Below are 17,102 nucleotides of genomic sequence, written 5' to 3'. Positions count from 1 at the left end.
GGCACGGGACGCTCAGAGGGGGGGGCCAAAATTGGCGGGACCGGCGGCGCCGCGCGCGCGGAGGCGGCTCGGGGCTCTCTGGCAGCGCGCGCCCTGCCCGCCGCCGCCGCCGCCGCCCTCAACGGCCGGTGTCTCCGCCCCGCCCCTCCCCGCCCCGGGGCCGGCTCCCCGCCGCGCTTCCCGGCTCCGCCCCCTCGGGGCACGGCGCCCGGATGTGGGGCCCTTCCGGGGGCGAGGCCCGCCCGCTGCCGCTACCACCACCACCGCCGCCGCCGCCGCCGCTGCTCCGCCCCGCCGGGTGCCTCGCCGCCGCGGCTGCTCCATGGAGGCCGACGGCGAGGCCGAGGCTCGGCTCCTCTTGCAGGAGGCTCGGGAGAGCATCGAGGCGGCGCGGAGCTACCGGCGGGAGCTGGAGCAGCGGCTGCGGGGGCTGCACCAGGCGCGGAAGCAGGTGGGGGAAGCGGGACGGGGTTGCCCGGGCTGTGAGGGATGGCGGCGGGGCTCACCGTCGGGGCCGGGAGGGGACGAGCGGCCGGGAGGCGCCCGCCCCGGGGCTTCGGGGTTTGCCCGTACCCCCCGGCGGCTGCTGGGGTCGGGGCAGCCGCCGAGCCTGCCCCGTTCTCCCCGGCAGCGCGGGGCGGCGGGTCCGCCCGGCCCCGGGTGGGGTGGTGGCAGCCATCGGTGAGCCTCCTCCGGGGCGGCAGCGGTGCCCGGTCCTGCTCTTCTCACCCGGAGCCGTGTTTTTGTGTGGAAACTCCCTCAGCGGGGTGCGGGCAGCAGCCTGTTAGAGCTTGGCTGGGGGAGGTGAAGGGAAGGGGGGGGGGGGGGAAATCCCGCAGGACCGGGGGTGGGCGAGGGCTGCGGTGACCCCGGTGGTCCCGCACACGCTGCGGGGAAAGGTGCGCCTTGCCTTGGAGGACTTGGGAACGGGTGGAGGTAGGAAGTACCGGCAAGGGGAAGGGGTGCGAGCTGAAGTCCGCTACGGATCGGAGCCTGGTTTTCTGGGACGATAGGGAGGTTTCCTAGGCAAAAATAAAAGATGTCTGAAGGAACTACGTTTTCAAAAGCGGTTGGGATGCTAAGTCTTATTTTATAGGGAGCGTCACGCTTGTCTTCTGCCCCTCACATCTAAAAGATAGCTGCCTAGGCGAGTTATGCTCCAGTTTGGTTGCTCTCCTGAAGTCTGCTGTCCCCATGCATCAAACTCGGTGGGTCACGTACTCTGTGGGTCGCGTGTAAGTGTTGCCAACATTCCAGGTTAGCTGGTTTTTCTGCAGCTGTGCACTGGCGCCAGAGGAGAGTTTTCACTGGGACTAGTAACCCACCCACTCTGCGCTGAAGATGCGTGATAAGATAGGCAACTGTCGGCAGGGAGATTGTGGAGAGCCAGGAAAGGACTGGCTTCTCTAAGACTTACTCTAAGTGTTTTAGTTTTTGCAGACTGGAGCCAATGCCTTACGATCTTTGATTCAACTCTGCAAGGGGTAAATAAAAAAACAAAACAAAACTCAGAAAATGTTTCTGTGGTGACCTGATAATGTTCCTGTAGCAGATTCCATTAGCATAGAAATCTGCTATAAATCTGCTAGGTTAGTGTCCTGCTACTGAGTGAATGTGGGTGATCACTGTACATTAAATTAGTCATCTTCAAAACCGCAAGCTACTTAAGAAAATGAGTTGTTCATGACAGTCTTTAATCCAAACCTTGTCATCTCAGTGTTGCCTGATAACTCAAAATGCATTGAGAGGGAGCCAGTTTGCCTTTCTGCAGTGACTGTCAGTGCTTAGTTAGCTTACCTTTCTTTCCTTGCCCTCCCTGGGGGAACTTCTTGGCTTGTGTACATGTTTGTTTTCTCTCTTCCCATCTTCAGGACCACATGTTGTTTTGTCCACAAAGAATCAGCCACCCAACACATGTCCAAGAATTCCTTGTGTCCAGAAGTGCTGAATGTCTTGGATTAGGGCTTCAGATAGTGGAAGCTTTATTGTTTGGGGACTGTTGGGCCAATGTGATAGGAAAAGCGCTTTAGAACACTTTCATTGCATCCTTATCTTTTGGTCCAATGGGACACGATTTTCAACAGTCTTCGTGCAGCTCTGTATGTTCAGGGACTTGCATTTCCTCTTCTGCGTAGCTAGTAGTATCTGTAATTCTGAGGCTGACTTGTTGAATTCGTATCTGCATGTAATGGAGGTAATGGGCTTAGAGAAGTGACTGTTCTGTCTTCCTCCGCCCCACCCCTTCATGAAGCTAAATACTTCCTTTTTTTTCCTCAAGCGTTAACATAACAAGAGAAGGGAAACCGAGCTGTGTGGCAGCTGCAGACGTTCATGAATATTACTTGAAGAGGAAATTTATTTTACCTAACCAGAGAACTTCCTGTGTTGGTTGTCTATACTTCTAAAGATCTAGAAATTACGTGTAAGGCCCTGTGCATGTTGCAGCATTTCCTTGTGCGTGTGACTTAGAAAAGTTTTTCATAGGGAGATGTTTACGTCTGACTTTTACATCTTTAGCTCAGGGGTGTTCAAATGTGTTTTCTTCCCTAAAAGTCAGATTCAGCAAGTTTGCAAACATTTTAATAAGCACTTGTAGAACCTTCTGTGGTCTAGTTCTTCCAGAATCAAAACAGACTTGCTGTTCACCCTGCCCTGTAACCCTGGAGCACAGACAAATCAAAGGTGGCTATTTTAAAAAAAATTGAAAAGAAAGCAGCTCTACAAGGACTTTAAAAAATCCAGTGACGTGATAGGGCCTGGAAAAGTGCTCCTAGATAGTCTTCTAAAAGCCTGATATCTTTTTCTTTCCAATGAGGATTACCTGTGTATGCTGGCAGAGTGGTTTTTGAACAGGATCACAGCAGTTTTGAGGGGCAGTGTGGAGAAGACCTACAGACCATTTGGACTTTCTGACAAGAAAAGTTCCTTGATTGAAGTACACGTAACCCAATCTGTATTTTGCTTAGTTAATATACTCTTCCCCTTGTCCAGACTAGTTTCTTTGCCTCCTTCCCTGCTGTACGTGTACTAAAAATGACTACACTAGTTTGTGAACTGCCAGTGGTCCTTCTTTCAAAGTTGATTTCATGCACCGCTTTTCTCCAGCAGATGCAGATGAGGTGGTTCAGAAAAATAAAAGATGTGCATGCCCTTTGGCTTTATCCTGAATCCTTCTCTCTCTTACCTGAATTTAGATCAGAGAAAGTGCAACATTGACCAGAGATGTACTTGAGCAACATTTTAATGATTTGAAAGGGACCCTAAAGAAGCTGTTGGATGAGCGACTGATGTCACTGCTGCAGGAAGTGGATGCTATAGAACAAGACAGTATCAAACCCTTGGATGAATGCCAGAAACTAATAGAGCATGGAGTCAGTACAGCTGATGATCTGCTCCGGGAAGGTAAGGCAGGACCTGATACTAAGTCTTGGCTCTACCTTCCAGTGTGTCTTCTCTTGAAGACTGTTATGATCAGCATATTTGGCTCACTTTGGACTTCTCTCAAACCAAATGTTAAGAAAAGGTTACAAGTTGGGTAGATGTAGTGAAGAGCTGATCAATATTATCTCCTAGAAATCCATATTTAAATATTTTGCTCCAATCCCGGGGTGTGCGTATGTCAGTGTAGACTCTCCACAAGGGCAGGAAGTATCTACTTAGGAAACGTCTCACTGCAGAGGTGTCCTGCATCTCTCCATGCTTGAAAGAGGATTATGTCAGGCTACTTTGAAATAAAACACATCTTGGGTACCATAATAACAAAATACCTCTGTTGGCTGAAGGAAGTTATTTGTGTCTCAGTGGAATAGCAGCTGAAGTAAACAGATTATCTTTCCTGCTAAGTGTGATTATGTTGACTGTTGATGGGGGACAGTGAAAGAATGAAATGGCCACTGCGTGTGAAAAATTTCTCCAAAAAGTCTGAGGAGGAGGCAGACAAAAATGGACTTGTGGAGTATTACTGTAAGGGCCAGTTTGTACCCTACTGATGCTAAGTACCTAGCCAGAAAGGAACGTCACTCTTGTCTGCTTTCCCCACACTGGAGAACCTACTGGGAGCATGTCTGAGCCATGAGTATGTTGGCAGTTTCCTTGCATTGTTCTCGTGTCGCAACTTTAACTTTCTTTCAACATGATCTCAGTTTTGTGAACTAAAGTGCATCGAGCAGTCTCCCATGGGTGGGAAATCTACCAGCTTCCACTCAGACATGAGCTTTGCACTTAAAGAGCATGCTGGCTTGGTAGCTCTCTGCCTCCTGCTCACAGGAGTAGTGACAATATTTAAGAATTAATTTGTTGTGGGGTGTTTGGTTTGGTGGGGTTTTTTGGGGGGGGTTTTTTGTTTGTTTTTTTTTTTTTTTTTTAGCACCACAACCTCTGGGACAGCTGGTAGTCGCCTTGGTTTTACTTTGTTTCAAGTTACTGAATCACAGGGTGGTGGCAAAGTTTGCTTGTGTTTACATGAGTTTCTATCAGATCTCATGAGAACCTGACTAGCCGTGCACCTCCTATTCTGTGGGTCACCATTCCCTCTGTAGCAGTACAAGCATTGCTAAGTCGTGTTGTCAAAATGAGCAGCTGTTGCATCTGAGTCAGAAAGGAGTTAAGCTCCATGGTTATTAAATCTCCTGCTGCCAATTATGACGTATGCTTTTCTTTAGAGATTTGTAATGTTTGTAATCCTCCATTTGGAAAAGGACTGAGCTTGCTTATGTTGTAAATTACCATAAAGTCATCAGATAGGAGAATGGAGCGTATGTCTCTGTAAGCTGAAGTGTGGGATGCTACTTTATATGGAAAGCTTATGAAAAGATTTCTGTTTATCTCCACACTTTAATGCATGGATTATTTCCTTCATTATGACAATAGTTACCATTTAGATTGTAGCAAACAGCACAATGGTTGAAATTATTTTTTGCTTTTAAGCTCCTGCTTTTTTGTTTTCTGCTCAGTGAAGGTGCTTTGGTTTTTTCTTCCTTTAAAGCAGGTGGAGTAAGGGATTAATAATCCTAATTTCTGGCATCTGACCCCAGTTCTGCTACTGTCTGAGACCTGAGGCAAATTATTACATCTGTTATGCGTGTGTCTACAGGAAGCTTTGAGAGCTTCAAAAGTTGCTAGATAGGCTTTATATTGTTAACTATAATTGTATTTTCTAGCTAAGTGTCTAGCAAAAGTGCTGAGAATGCTTCATGTTTAATTGGTTGTTCATGTCAGAACTAGTTATTCTTTGAAGCAAAGAATGCCTTTCTTGGACGTTTTCTCATTAGGAATATTTTTACCATTTGATTCCAGGAGAGAGTGCAGTCCATGGAGATGTGGGACAACAGAATGAGAAACTTTGCAGCTTTACAAAAAAAGCTTTACATATTCAGCTAGATAGGTAAGATACTGACACACTGAGGTGATCTGAGGCAGCAGCACATGTGCTCTTCTTGTATAGGGGATCTTTTCTCCTCTGAAACAAAAGCCTTCCACTCCACTGCATTAAAAGATTCATTTGAGGTGTTACTGTCACTTGTTTCATAGGCTTTCTTTGGGGCTAGCAGTCACAGGATGGAGTAGTTTTCAACCTCCATATGGTCTGTAGAAATACAGGCTGTTTATTTATGAACGATGAAACCCACTCCTTGTGGAACAGCCTGTATTTCGGAGTATTTACTGAGAAACAGACAGTCTGGTTAGGGCTGAAACACAATGTTTTCTGAGTCTTTTAAGTTTGAAATGCACATGCCAATTTCTGCAGCTGTTCTCTCTTTGCATATCTGCACAGATTCATGTGTATGGACAAAATATGAATTTGTAGAAGCTGGCCCCTTTCATTACAGCAAACTTTCCTTTCTCAGCTTACCAGAAGTGCCCTCCTTGGTTGACGTGCCTTGTTTGTCTGCCCAGTTGGATGACTGCCTTCTTACTATATTGAAAAATCAAATATTCAGACATGGAACTGTGGCATCTCGACCACCTGTACAGCTAGAGGAATTCGTTGAGAAGCCTGGAGGTATTTTAGTCCGATGGTGTAAGGTAGGTAAAATATCCTGGTTGAAGATCATTCAGATTTCATTTTTGTTGAAAGAAACTGAAAATGCCACTTTCATTCTGGATTCTCTACTGCCTTCAAAGGAATAGTCCACTCCAGTGTGCAGTTAGAAACTTTAGAAGAGATTTTTATGGTAATGGCCTAATTTAAAGGCAAGGTAATCTAGTGATGTTGCGGTTGGCGCTAGGGTTTGTGTCTGCCTGGCAGTGACACTTGTGTGTTAGACTCTTGCTGTTGGACTCTGCCTGCTCCCATCTGCAGGTAGAAAGGGCCGACCTGCTGATGCACCTCTGCCTCACAGTCGCCTTCCCTGTGTGTGGGAAAGTTGGGGGGGCAGCTGAAAACACTGCTACCCCTGCTTCCCATGCTTAAGCAAGTGCCAGGTGCTGGACAAGCAGGAAACAACTCCTTCAAATACTCTTCCCTCTAAACAAATTACTAGAGTGTTATCTGTCTGTGATACTGTTGTACACACAAGACCAAGAAATCCTGGTGCGCATGTTTCTGACAGAGGTGATTTGCACGTAGCCAATTGTGCTGTGGAAGTGAGTGGTTTGTTTGTGTGGCTGTAACAGCCAACCACTCTCAGATGGAACTTCGTTGCTGGGCTGATGCTTTTGTTCCCTTTGAAGATGCTTTAGCAGACCCAGGATGAGGCTGAACCTGTTCGGTTATGCTTTTACACCTAAACATGTTTGTGTTCTTAGGGAGATGCAGTGGATAGAAAGAGAAAATATTTTACTATTGGCATTAGCTAGTCAAGTAGCCTTTTTCTTCAATACACAAAAACAATTTTTGAGTAAATCACTGCTGTGATCTGGTGAAGTTTAGTTGTTGTTGGACAGCTCTACTACGCTCCTTGGCAGCATTAAACAAACTTGTTTTTCTAGCAACAGCCAGCCATTGGTCAGCCACCCTTACCTTGTCAAGGATGTGGACTCAGGTTACAAAACCATAGGCACTACTGTCACCTGTGGTCTGATTTTCTACGCTATAGAGGAGGTCCCTGAATTTGGTCATGCTTGGGGCATAGTGGAACTTTTGTGGGGAAAAAAAAAATTTAAAAATCTCTTTCGTCTTAGAGATTATCAAAGAGTTGGAAATCATTCCCTGGAACAGTTTATGAAGAAGAATAGTGAGTTTCCCCTGCTGTTAAAAACTGGCACTGAATTTCTTTGGCAAATTTGTCTTCAGCTTTTGGCTGAAGGATCTTGTTATATCTCTGCTAGTTTGAAAAGCTGCCTGTTAAATGTTTCTTCTATAGATACTTTTAAACTGTAATCAAATCATTCTTATACTTTTTGTATTAGTTGGTTCAGGCACTGATTTTATTTTCTATAAGGCATGCTTTCTGCTCTTTAATACCTTGTGACTTAGAATCGCCTTTGATGACAGCCTGCAGCAGTATCCTAATGTGTGCCACTTCAGGGGCAAAAGAAAAAAAAAGAGGGGGTCCTTTATTAATGCAATAAATGTTTCTCTAGGTGGATGATGACTTCATACCACAAGATTACCGACTGCAATATCGTAAGAGTACTGCAAGTCACTTTGAAGATGTATATGTCGGCTCGGAGACAGAGTTCATAGTGCTGCATATTGATCCTAATGTTGATTACCAGTTCAGAGTCTGTGCCCGAGGAGATGGACGGCAAGAGTGGAGTCCATGGAGTGTTCCTCAGATCGGCCGTACCACGCTGGTTCCCCATGGTACTGTTTTGCTGCTGTTCATCTTCATCTTAAGCCTGTGTCATCAGCGCAGCACTCCTGAAGGTCTATAGCTGAATGACTTATGGAGCTGCTTTTTGTATGATGGTGGGGCGTCCTTAGCTATGATGTATGTGTGTAATGTATGATGAACTATCCTTTCATTCTACAATTTATTCTTTGCTTCCTAGTGTGAGGGACAGTTAGTGAGCGTTTCCAGCAGGTAGCTCACTGCTTCGCCTTGGAAAGCATTAATGAGCTAGAAGTGAAGCATTTTTTTTCCTTCTCCTTCACCCCTACCTAAGCATTTTTTGATGATCTACAGTCTCGTAACAAGCTCTTATCTTGGAGAGAGTAAAACCTAAGTTTTCTCTTCACTTGCAAATTTTTAAGGGCAGTGGGTAATGAAGGTTTTCCTTTGCCTACAATATGACTTTGCAGGGATTGCAGCAAAGAGTGAACTTCTGGTGAATTCTGTGAGCTGGGAAATATTTTTTGTAATTGCAAATCATTTGAAAAAGAAATCTCCATCAGAAGGTGGCAAAACTAGCCTCTGTTCTTAATATAGCTTAAGCTTCATATGAGGTAAACTGAGCAGATATTGTGACTGATTTGGTTTTGCACAGACAGTAGGTGGTCAAGTTGAGGTTCGCACTTTTCATGCCTTTTTTTTTTTTTTTTTTTTTTTAAGAATGGACAGCTGGTTTGGAGGGTTACAGCTTGAGCAGTCGAAGAAACATAGCACTTCGAAATGATTCTCAGTCATGCGGTGTGCTCTACTCCAAAGCTCCTACTTATTTCTGTGGGCAAACATTAACATTCAGGCAAGTACTTTCTGGGTAGCTGTTGTCTGGTGCATCTCCTGTGAGCCAAGCTTCCTTCTCTAGTCCGTTACATCTCAATTGTATGTAAACCTGAGTCGTGGTGCGTATTTGAGTTTTACATCAGCTCAGCCCCAGTCAAGGTAGTGTGTCTGGGTAAAGTCTGAACATCCTTCTCTTTACTTCTACTTCCTGGCTCTTTAGGAAAACACCTGATGTTTTTGTAGGACCTGCACCTATCTAAAAGAGATGAGTGAACTCCTGAAGGATGATAAATACAGCTCATGCTGAGCAAATCTGTGGAATGTTGAACTTCCTCAAGTTTTTTAGCAGCTGTTACTGGCTGGTCAGAAGTCAGTGGAGGCTTGCCATTGATTCTTTTTAACCTTGGGTCAGTGGGTGCTTTTCTTCCCAGAGTATCCACAAGCTTTGCAGGATTTGGTCATGAAAACATTATATATGCTGTTGGGACAGGTAGGGATGACAGTCTGGCACTGATGTCTTAAACATCTGAGATAACTAGTGCTGATCAGACTACTGCTTGAAACTGGCATTAGAAAATACTGAGTGGAGAAGGGATCTTGTGGAATTCAAGCTTTCCATTTGACACAGAATGTGATTAAAAACCTTGGCAGCTTTGCTGCCTGTAGTCCTATCCCTGAGATGATGATGTTTAACAGGGTATGAGGAATGTCCTTGTGGATATGTCAGTTGTAATTACAGACCTCAGAGACTCTGAAGCTTTATTCCATCTTTCCCTGGTTAAATAAAACTACTTGCTGTACAGTAGGCAACCCCCCAAAGGCAGTTTAAGGGGGTCGTTCATTATATTTTTATAACTTACTCCATGGTGTTTCATTTCTCCCTTCCTGATAACTAATCTTAACTTTAGATGGTTGTAGTATGAGGATGTATTCGGTTGCCCTGTCTAAGATGGAATAAAAAGATCTAAAGCTTTCATTTGAAATCTGTTGCTAGATTTAACGTCTCTTGGCTCAGAAATGCCTGTGAAATTAAAGGCAGAACTTTGAGGTTTCCCTTGGTTCTCTTTCAGACCAATGCCTTGTATCTTTTTTTATTGGTAGCATATGAAAATCTTTTGCTTTACATTTTGGTAATGTGGACTCCTCTCCAAGAGGAGATTGTTTCAGGATGGCAGAGCACTAATAAGCACACGTCCACAAGAACTATAATGACACAAATCTGAAGATTGAAGACAACCTCAAAAATCGGTCGTGTTCCTCTTGGAAGGTCCAAGAGTACCTTCCTGTTTGAAAGTGTGTGAGATTTTCCTGAGCAGGGAGATGTAGTATTCAGCACTTGGCTTTCTCCATCTGTTGAAACAAAAGTGTATTCACAAGGGGATAAGTGGCTTGCAGAACAAACCAAATAAGCAAGGTTCATGTTACAGGTATTTGTGAAGCAGCTTTGTATTCTTTTTGTGTGTTCAGGCCACAGGCGTACCTCATCAGTGGAAAGTGAAGCTGCAATAAACGCAATGTTTTTTATCTGCTTTTTAAAGATAGACCGTTTCAGTTATCCTCTGAGGTGAAGCATTTGGACAAGTTGTAGGAAAACATCATTGCTTTAAGTCAAGACTCATCCTGTTCCTTTGCAGCCTTCAGGGAGCTGCCCTTAGGAAAAGGAACATTTCTCCACTGACCTGCTCTGCAGCTGTCCTTCTTTAAAGCTTTTGCTTGCAGTGGGGAGCCACAGTCAGTCTGGGCAGTCTGGTGATTTGGGATCATCCAGCAGGTGCCGTATGAAGATCATGCTGACTTTGTCAGAAACCCACAACTCTACTGACAGCTAATATAAAGGAAGCACATGTGATCACCCGCAGATTCACTTGTCTGCAGTCTGAGGCAAATGGAAACTGGTGGTGGTTGAACTGGTGCAGTGTCTGTGTGCTACAGTGATAGAGGCAAGGTTGTGCTCTGCAGCATTGGAAGTGGTGAGAAGGGATTTGAAAAGTGTCCCACTGAGCATTGTTCCTACCATGTATTCTGTAGGCTTTTTAAAATTTTAAGTCCCAGGGATCACAGAGGCTGGAGAATAACTTTGCTAACGTGATAGGAAAAATCAGCCTAGTAAAGCAAAGCTTAGGAGATTGCGCAGCGATGCTCTGTACTGTACGGGGGCTCTTTGTCTTGGACTGGTTATCAACTGCTGAAAAATCAAAACCTAGTAAGGAAAGGAATGGTGATCTATACCAGATCCTGGCCCTCTTCCCTATGCATGTGAGAGGAGGAAAGCTACTGCAGAATTACAGGTTGGCTGTTTTCTTAGGCACTCGGATTGTGCTTCCTCTTTATGGTGTAAGGAAGGTTTGGCTCTTTCCTCCTTTGCGTTAGCATGCAGCCCAGTCTGCGCTCTCGGAGTGAGGGCAGCGGTGTGGGGATGGTAGCCCTGATGCTGGAAAGCCTGGGTGTGATGAATACAGAAGTGCATGATGAAAAACACGGCCTGAGCCTGGATTCAGTGAGAGAGCTGAATCTAAAATGTTCAGCTGGTCCTAGACTGTCTCCTGTGTAAATGCTCCCCCCTCTGGGTGTACTCTTGCTCCTCAGTATTTGCTGTCCTCTTATTCCTTTGATGCTTTTTTCTTCCTACTGCTGCTGGTCCAGGTTACCTTGACAGTGCTTTGTAAAAGGGGTCTATAATAAATGAGTAAGTGTGGATTACAGATTGACATGATAAAATTTCTGCTTTTTAATGGGTTTATAATTATCCATTTTTGGTCATTCTTGTGCCTGTACAAATGCTTATTTCCAACTCAAGAAAGGCTCCCTTAACTAGGGATGACATGAATTAATGTTACCTAAGCACAAAGGCTTTACCTCTCAAGGTTACTGATAAATAGCTGTTTATAAAACCTCACCAGTAACTCAGACAGAGTTTAAAATCTAAACTGGAGTAGCAAAATGAATTTGAAATCTCGTTTAAAGTTGTTTTGGGAAAACATTGCGGATCGTTTCCAAATTAAAAGCTTCTTGGATGTTTAAATTTTTTTTTCTTTGCTTTACAGTACAAGGCTTTTGCTATCTTAGTGATGTTCCCAGGGGACTAAAAAACCTAATGGAGTGCAAAAGTAAAACATGGTTCCAATTTTATCTTCCCTGTTTGTCTTGAAAGAGTTAACCCATTGTGTGCCAGTCCACTGCCCAGTTTATTCCAGTTCTTAAAAGCTTCTGCTGAAGTTTTTCTGTTGTTTGGCAACAACCATGTATCAGAGCTGCTTTTTCTCTCAAGCTGTAATCAAAATAAATGCTGTTTTACTTTCTAGAAAAGTTTCCCAAGTCACTCAGGCTCTCTCTAAAGTATGATTTAGCACCTTTGGGAGATGGCAGTATGAGAGAAAGGACTCAAATACGGAAGAGCCCTTCAGTGTACAAACTGTGCAGGCCTTGCTCAGCTGCCAGGGCCCAAAGGGAACTGTGTCCCAGGTCATTTGCACAACTTGTTTGCTTTTTCTTTGGAGATTCTTTCTCAGGACCAAAATCCTAAATGCAGCTGAGCAGAAGCCAGACTTGTAAATGGTCTTCTGGGCGTTGTTTTTAATACACATTTGCACAAAGCTAATTTATGAAAAAAACCGAAAACAACCCCCACACACCCTCAAACCCAACAACCCTTCACCACCAAAACACATCAACCTTCCGCCCCCACCCCTTTACAGCAGAACATAGCAGGGTTCAAAAACCCCGTTTTAGTCATGCTTATTAAATACTTGCTGAAACTACAGCCATCTTGCCATAATACAAGATTTTGACCAGTAATCTGGTATAGATGATTGTAGTTTTGCACATATTGGTTGTTTCAGACAACTGGAAATAATTTCAAAAGACTCTAAGCTGTGACAGTGGAGAATTTTATTAAATAGCAATGAAAGCTTGCAGGAAGCAGATTCATGTTTTGTACAGATTAATAGAGAAAGCATTGCTCAGTGGAGCTGGTAGGACTTCTGGTCATTCAACAGGGATCTCCCCAAAAGGTTGGATGAATTTGTTGAAAGCCCTGGAGCACAGTACAGAGGTCTGGTATGACAGGGTATTACTGTCTGGATTTCATTGTATGTTTTGATTTAAAGCTTCAGGGTTTGACTTAATTTTTTGCCTGGTAGAATTGAAACTGTGGGACAGCCAGACAGACGAGACAGCCTCGGAGTGTGTGTGGAGCAGCAGAATGGCTATGATTCTTTGCAGCGGGATAAAGCTGTGTGCATTAGCACAAATGGTGAGTCTGAATCATGTAATTGAAGAGTGTGATTTTTTTTTTTTTTTTTTTTATCTTTCTCAAAACCCATAGCCTCTGGTTCTTTATATCCCTGGATCACATATGAGCAACTTCATCCATGTTTTATGTACATACTGCTTGTGCAGTTAAAATCTTTGGTGAGAGCATGGATCTCCTTTTCCTGCTTGCAGTTAGTGCAACCTGTTTGATGTGACAAAAAGGAATGTAGCAGGGTTGCTTTCCATTTCTATTTGCCTGCAAAAAAATAGGGAGACATAGTGTTGCATGTTAGTACGTACAGAAAGTGAGAAATGATATTTGATAATCTTGACTGTTTCAGGGGCAGTATTTGTAAATGGAAAAGAGATGACAAACCAACTGCCTGCTGTTACTTCTGGATCAACTGTGACGTTTGACATGGAAGTTGTGCAGTTAGGGCCTTCCAGCAACGAGGGAGGGAACTTCAAGCTTCGAGTAACCATTAGCTCTAACAACAGAGAAGTGGTCTTTGACTGGGTACTTGATCAATGCTGTGTCTCTTTGTATTTTGGATGTTCGTTTTCATACCCAGGCTGGAAAGTTTTGGTGTTTTAGCAGTGAGTGAAGGGATTTTTGTTCTTGCTATAAAGTGTAATGTTAAAACCTGGGTTTCCAGCTGTTTGACATCAGCAATCTGTTAACAAAAACCTGTCTTTATACTACTTGAACTCCGCTATATTGTACTTCCTGCTGGATTCATTTAAAAAAAAAATAATTGTGAAACATTGGATTTGTTACTCTGGAAAAAGTTAGAAACAGGCATTTGCGTAGGCAAATTAATTTAAGCAGTCCATAAGCCCTTTCCCTTTTTTCCTCCAGACTTGATTTTTGTCAGTATTTCATTGTACTCTAGTCTCAGGGTACGTGTATTGTGTAGAATTAACTTTGCTTAATGCTGCTGCTCTGTGAAATAAGCCTGTAAACATTTAGGGGGGTGGTAACGGACCAAAATTTTATTTATACCACTCAAAAAGAACAAAGTATTTAGAGCAGTGATATCCTGCTATGCTTCCTTGTACACAATGCTGCCTTAATAGTATGAATGGATAGTGGGTTCTGCATGCAACAGCCATTTCTTCCATGCATGGTACTGTTCATTCCTCCAGAGCAAGGATGTCTGAGCCATAATGTCTGTTTAAATATGTAGCCAGTCTGTTAATGTCTCACTTAAGTGCCTTATTTTGAGATATTTCTTGAACTGTTTTCTGTGTTGTCACTTGGAATATATTTTTCTAGAGTAGTTGCATGGTGATGCTTACATCAACTTAATGCAGATGCTTGCCTCAAACTAGACCAATACCTAGAGTAGGACAGTTATCATTATCTGCTCTGTCTTCCCTAGTTATATTTACTGTGTAGCCTATGTCAGAGCAAGTCTTAGCGATTTAGTACTTAGGCATGACATACAGATTGGCAGCCATGATTCCTCACAGAGCCCTTCTAAGACTTAGAGACAACCTTCTTTCTATTGTCCAACAACAGAGACAAGGGAGGTGCTGTTCTGATGTGCAGGATTCCTGGAAATCCCGATAGCTACCTGGGAACACCTTGCATTCACGTGCAATAGCACAGGTTTATGGTCTGAGGACGGGGGACAGACTAGGCTGCCCAAGCAAGCTGGGACTGCTGCTGGAGATCCACCTTGGGAGGTAATGGAGACAGGCTTCAGGCAGACCGTGCTGGCAGAGATTTAACCTGTGGCAGTCAAAATGTAGCAGATATTGGTAATTTAGCTGTCTCCTCCATGTAATAGGATGGGAAAAGAAAATATGAATTAATTGACTTTGAATGCAGAAGTTACATAAAGTTACCACTATTTTCCCTAAGGAGCAACTAAGATTTATGAGCTTATCAAAGAGAACCTATTCCTGGTCAAAAGATTGCAATACTACTGGACTTAAATATTTTGAAGTAATGCTCAGCGAGGGCCTTCTTACCTCAAATTCAATTAAATGTATTTTAGCATGTTAGAATAGCAGTATTTTTATAAAGCCTAGACAATCATTCTGCCCTTTTTCCTGCAGTGTCAACATGCTACATTAGCCCTCTATGCTAGCATTAAAAGCTTAATTCACATTGGATTATTATCCCCCATACTTACATTATCAGTACAAAAAGATTAATCGTCCTTGCCTGCATTTTTTCCCCAGGCATCTGTAGTAGGGGTACAAGAATTTCAGAAAAGGCAAATGGCTGTTGGTATTTACAACATTTACAAGAAAAAAAAAATTGTGAGTAGATTCAGATGGATGCAAAGAACTTGCACATGGCAGAGTTAGGTTGGAATTTACTGTAAGACCTGAAGTGAGGAAGACTGGACACCTGCAGGTAAGATTATCCACTGTTAGCAATAAAAAGCCTGCAGTATTCTCAGTTTTTCAAGCTTAACTATTTCACTGTTAGGGAATAAGAAAATACTAGCTTATCCTGTACTTTCAGTGTTCCCTTGAATTATCCTGTGAAGAGTATTTTCAATACTTCTAAAATACGGTTCTTTTCCTGTAGCCAAGAAGGTATCAGTCCTGTTTAGAGAGGGTCAGGCTGGCACTCTAGCTAGCAGCCAACTTAAATCTTGCTCCATTTAGTAGTTCTGGTAATGTCACTTACATACTTCAGGTACTACTTGTAACTTAGTATTTTTACCATATGGAAACTAAAATTGTGAGTATCTACACTTCTGAGGTACCAACAGCTCAGGTACCTTTTCATCTGCTTTTGGAGGGGCTAGTCAGACTATTGATTCTGCAGGATATTTACTTGCATGTTAGAAAATAAAGCTTAAGCCTTGAATTCAGGTACTTCCAGAGATGGTAATGCCTTGTCAGTTTGTTCAGAATACACATACAAAGCAGCTTAAGATGACTGTGAAGGGCCACTGGAGGCCCCTACTGTGCCCCTTGAGAGCTGAGGATGGCAAGAGAAGAAAGAGTTTTTCTGACTTTAGTCTTTAGCTGTATGTTGAACAAGGGCAGCTTGCCAATCGTGGGTTGGGTATGGTTGGGTTTTTTGCCATTTTTTTAAACTTAGCATAAGCCTAGCTGTCCAAATTGCAAATCAGGTACTGTTCAACCACCTCTTGGAGCTGCACCTTTTAGACCTGGGAGGGGTGAAGAGTCTCAGGGCAAGAGACCTGAGTAAGAAAGTATGCAAAGAAGCAGAAGAGGCTTGAATTAAAAGGTTGAAATTCTGTTATTACACAGCAGAGTTCAGCTAGGATAGAAAACTTGACACTTCCTTTACAATTTTTCACCTTTAGCTCTTGGAGCCTTGCAAGCAAGAGAGTGTTAACTGCTTATGAAATCCAATCCTGAAAGTTGTTTTCTTAAGCTAGTACATTCACTTACCTCAACTAAGACTTATGTGTCAAGTGAAATTTGAATTTTTTTAAAATAAAGTTTTATCCCTCAACCGTGTATGGTCTAGTAAATTATTTATTGGGGCATAAAGCTGGAGCATCACTGCATTCTAGCAAGAAAATAAGAAAATGTATTCTATAGTGCTGCAGCTGTCTTTAAGAGCTTCTCCCCCTTGGTTTTTTCCCCATCTTTTGTCCCTCAGAAGTCCTCAACAATTTTTTTTCCCAGGTGTCTCACTTGTGCGCTTACCTTTATTTCCAGCTGAAGTTTAGATCTTAGCTGAAATCTCTTGCAGAAATAATTTTTCCTCCTTTTTTAAAAATTAGTTACAGCATCTGTAAACTACTTTCCTCAATACTCCAGAGCTAATTTATCCGTTTTATTGTTCCCGTCTCCTTACTCCTGCATTAAATGGTGCGACTCTTATACAATAGTAGTTTTTGGCCACCATTACTGAGCAAGAAGCAGAGGTATTTAATCCCCTTCAAATAAAGTCCATGTTGAACTAACACACACCTTTACTAAAGGAAAAATAACTTGTGAAACCAGGAATCAGGCTGCTGACTTGGTAGCTTTCTCTCATAAATACACCATTCATATGAAGAACTTTCTCCAGGGTAAGATGCCAAGTATTTCTCCTAAAGAGAGCATCTTCAGTCTCAAATCAAGCAACTTAAGAACAGCAGGTATCATAGTCATGGAAGGCAGACTTACCTACGTCATTCAAAGTTCTTGTTTTCTCAGTTGTGAAACCATGCAGTATCAGATTTATAACCAGGATCTGGTCCAACGAACACCTTCATTCAAGCACCGGTCGATGATGGCACCAAACTGTTCTGTGAATTAAGAAATACTTAACTTTGAACAATATTGTCAAAATTGTCCTCACAGAATGGCTCCTGCATT

The 17,102-nt window shown here is 43.2% G+C and overlaps 1 protein-coding gene across 1 annotated transcript; it reads left to right on the top strand.

Moving 5' to 3' along the window:
- The first annotated feature begins 231 nt into the window (after positions 1–231).
- Positions 232–16,248, top strand: CRLF3 (cytokine receptor like factor 3). Its single transcript, XM_030014735.2, has 8 exons — positions 232–451; positions 3,195–3,402; positions 5,296–5,383; positions 5,847–6,024; positions 7,525–7,747; positions 8,436–8,568; positions 12,689–12,801; positions 13,142–16,248. The coding sequence occupies exons 1-8, from the start codon at positions 323–325 to the stop codon at positions 13,393–13,395; spliced, it is 1,326 nt and encodes a 441-aa protein (XP_029870595.1). The 5' UTR covers positions 232–322; the 3' UTR covers positions 13,396–16,248.
- The last annotated feature ends 854 nt before the right edge of the window (positions 16,249–17,102 follow it).

This window comes from Aquila chrysaetos, chromosome 5 (genome assembly GCF_900496995.4).
Source record: "Aquila chrysaetos chrysaetos chromosome 5, bAquChr1.4, whole genome shotgun sequence".
Lineage (NCBI taxonomy): Eukaryota > Metazoa > Chordata > Aves > Accipitriformes > Accipitridae > Aquila > Aquila chrysaetos.
The sequence above is the reverse complement of the archived record's forward strand: the minus strand, read 5'-3'. Positions and strand labels throughout refer to the sequence as shown.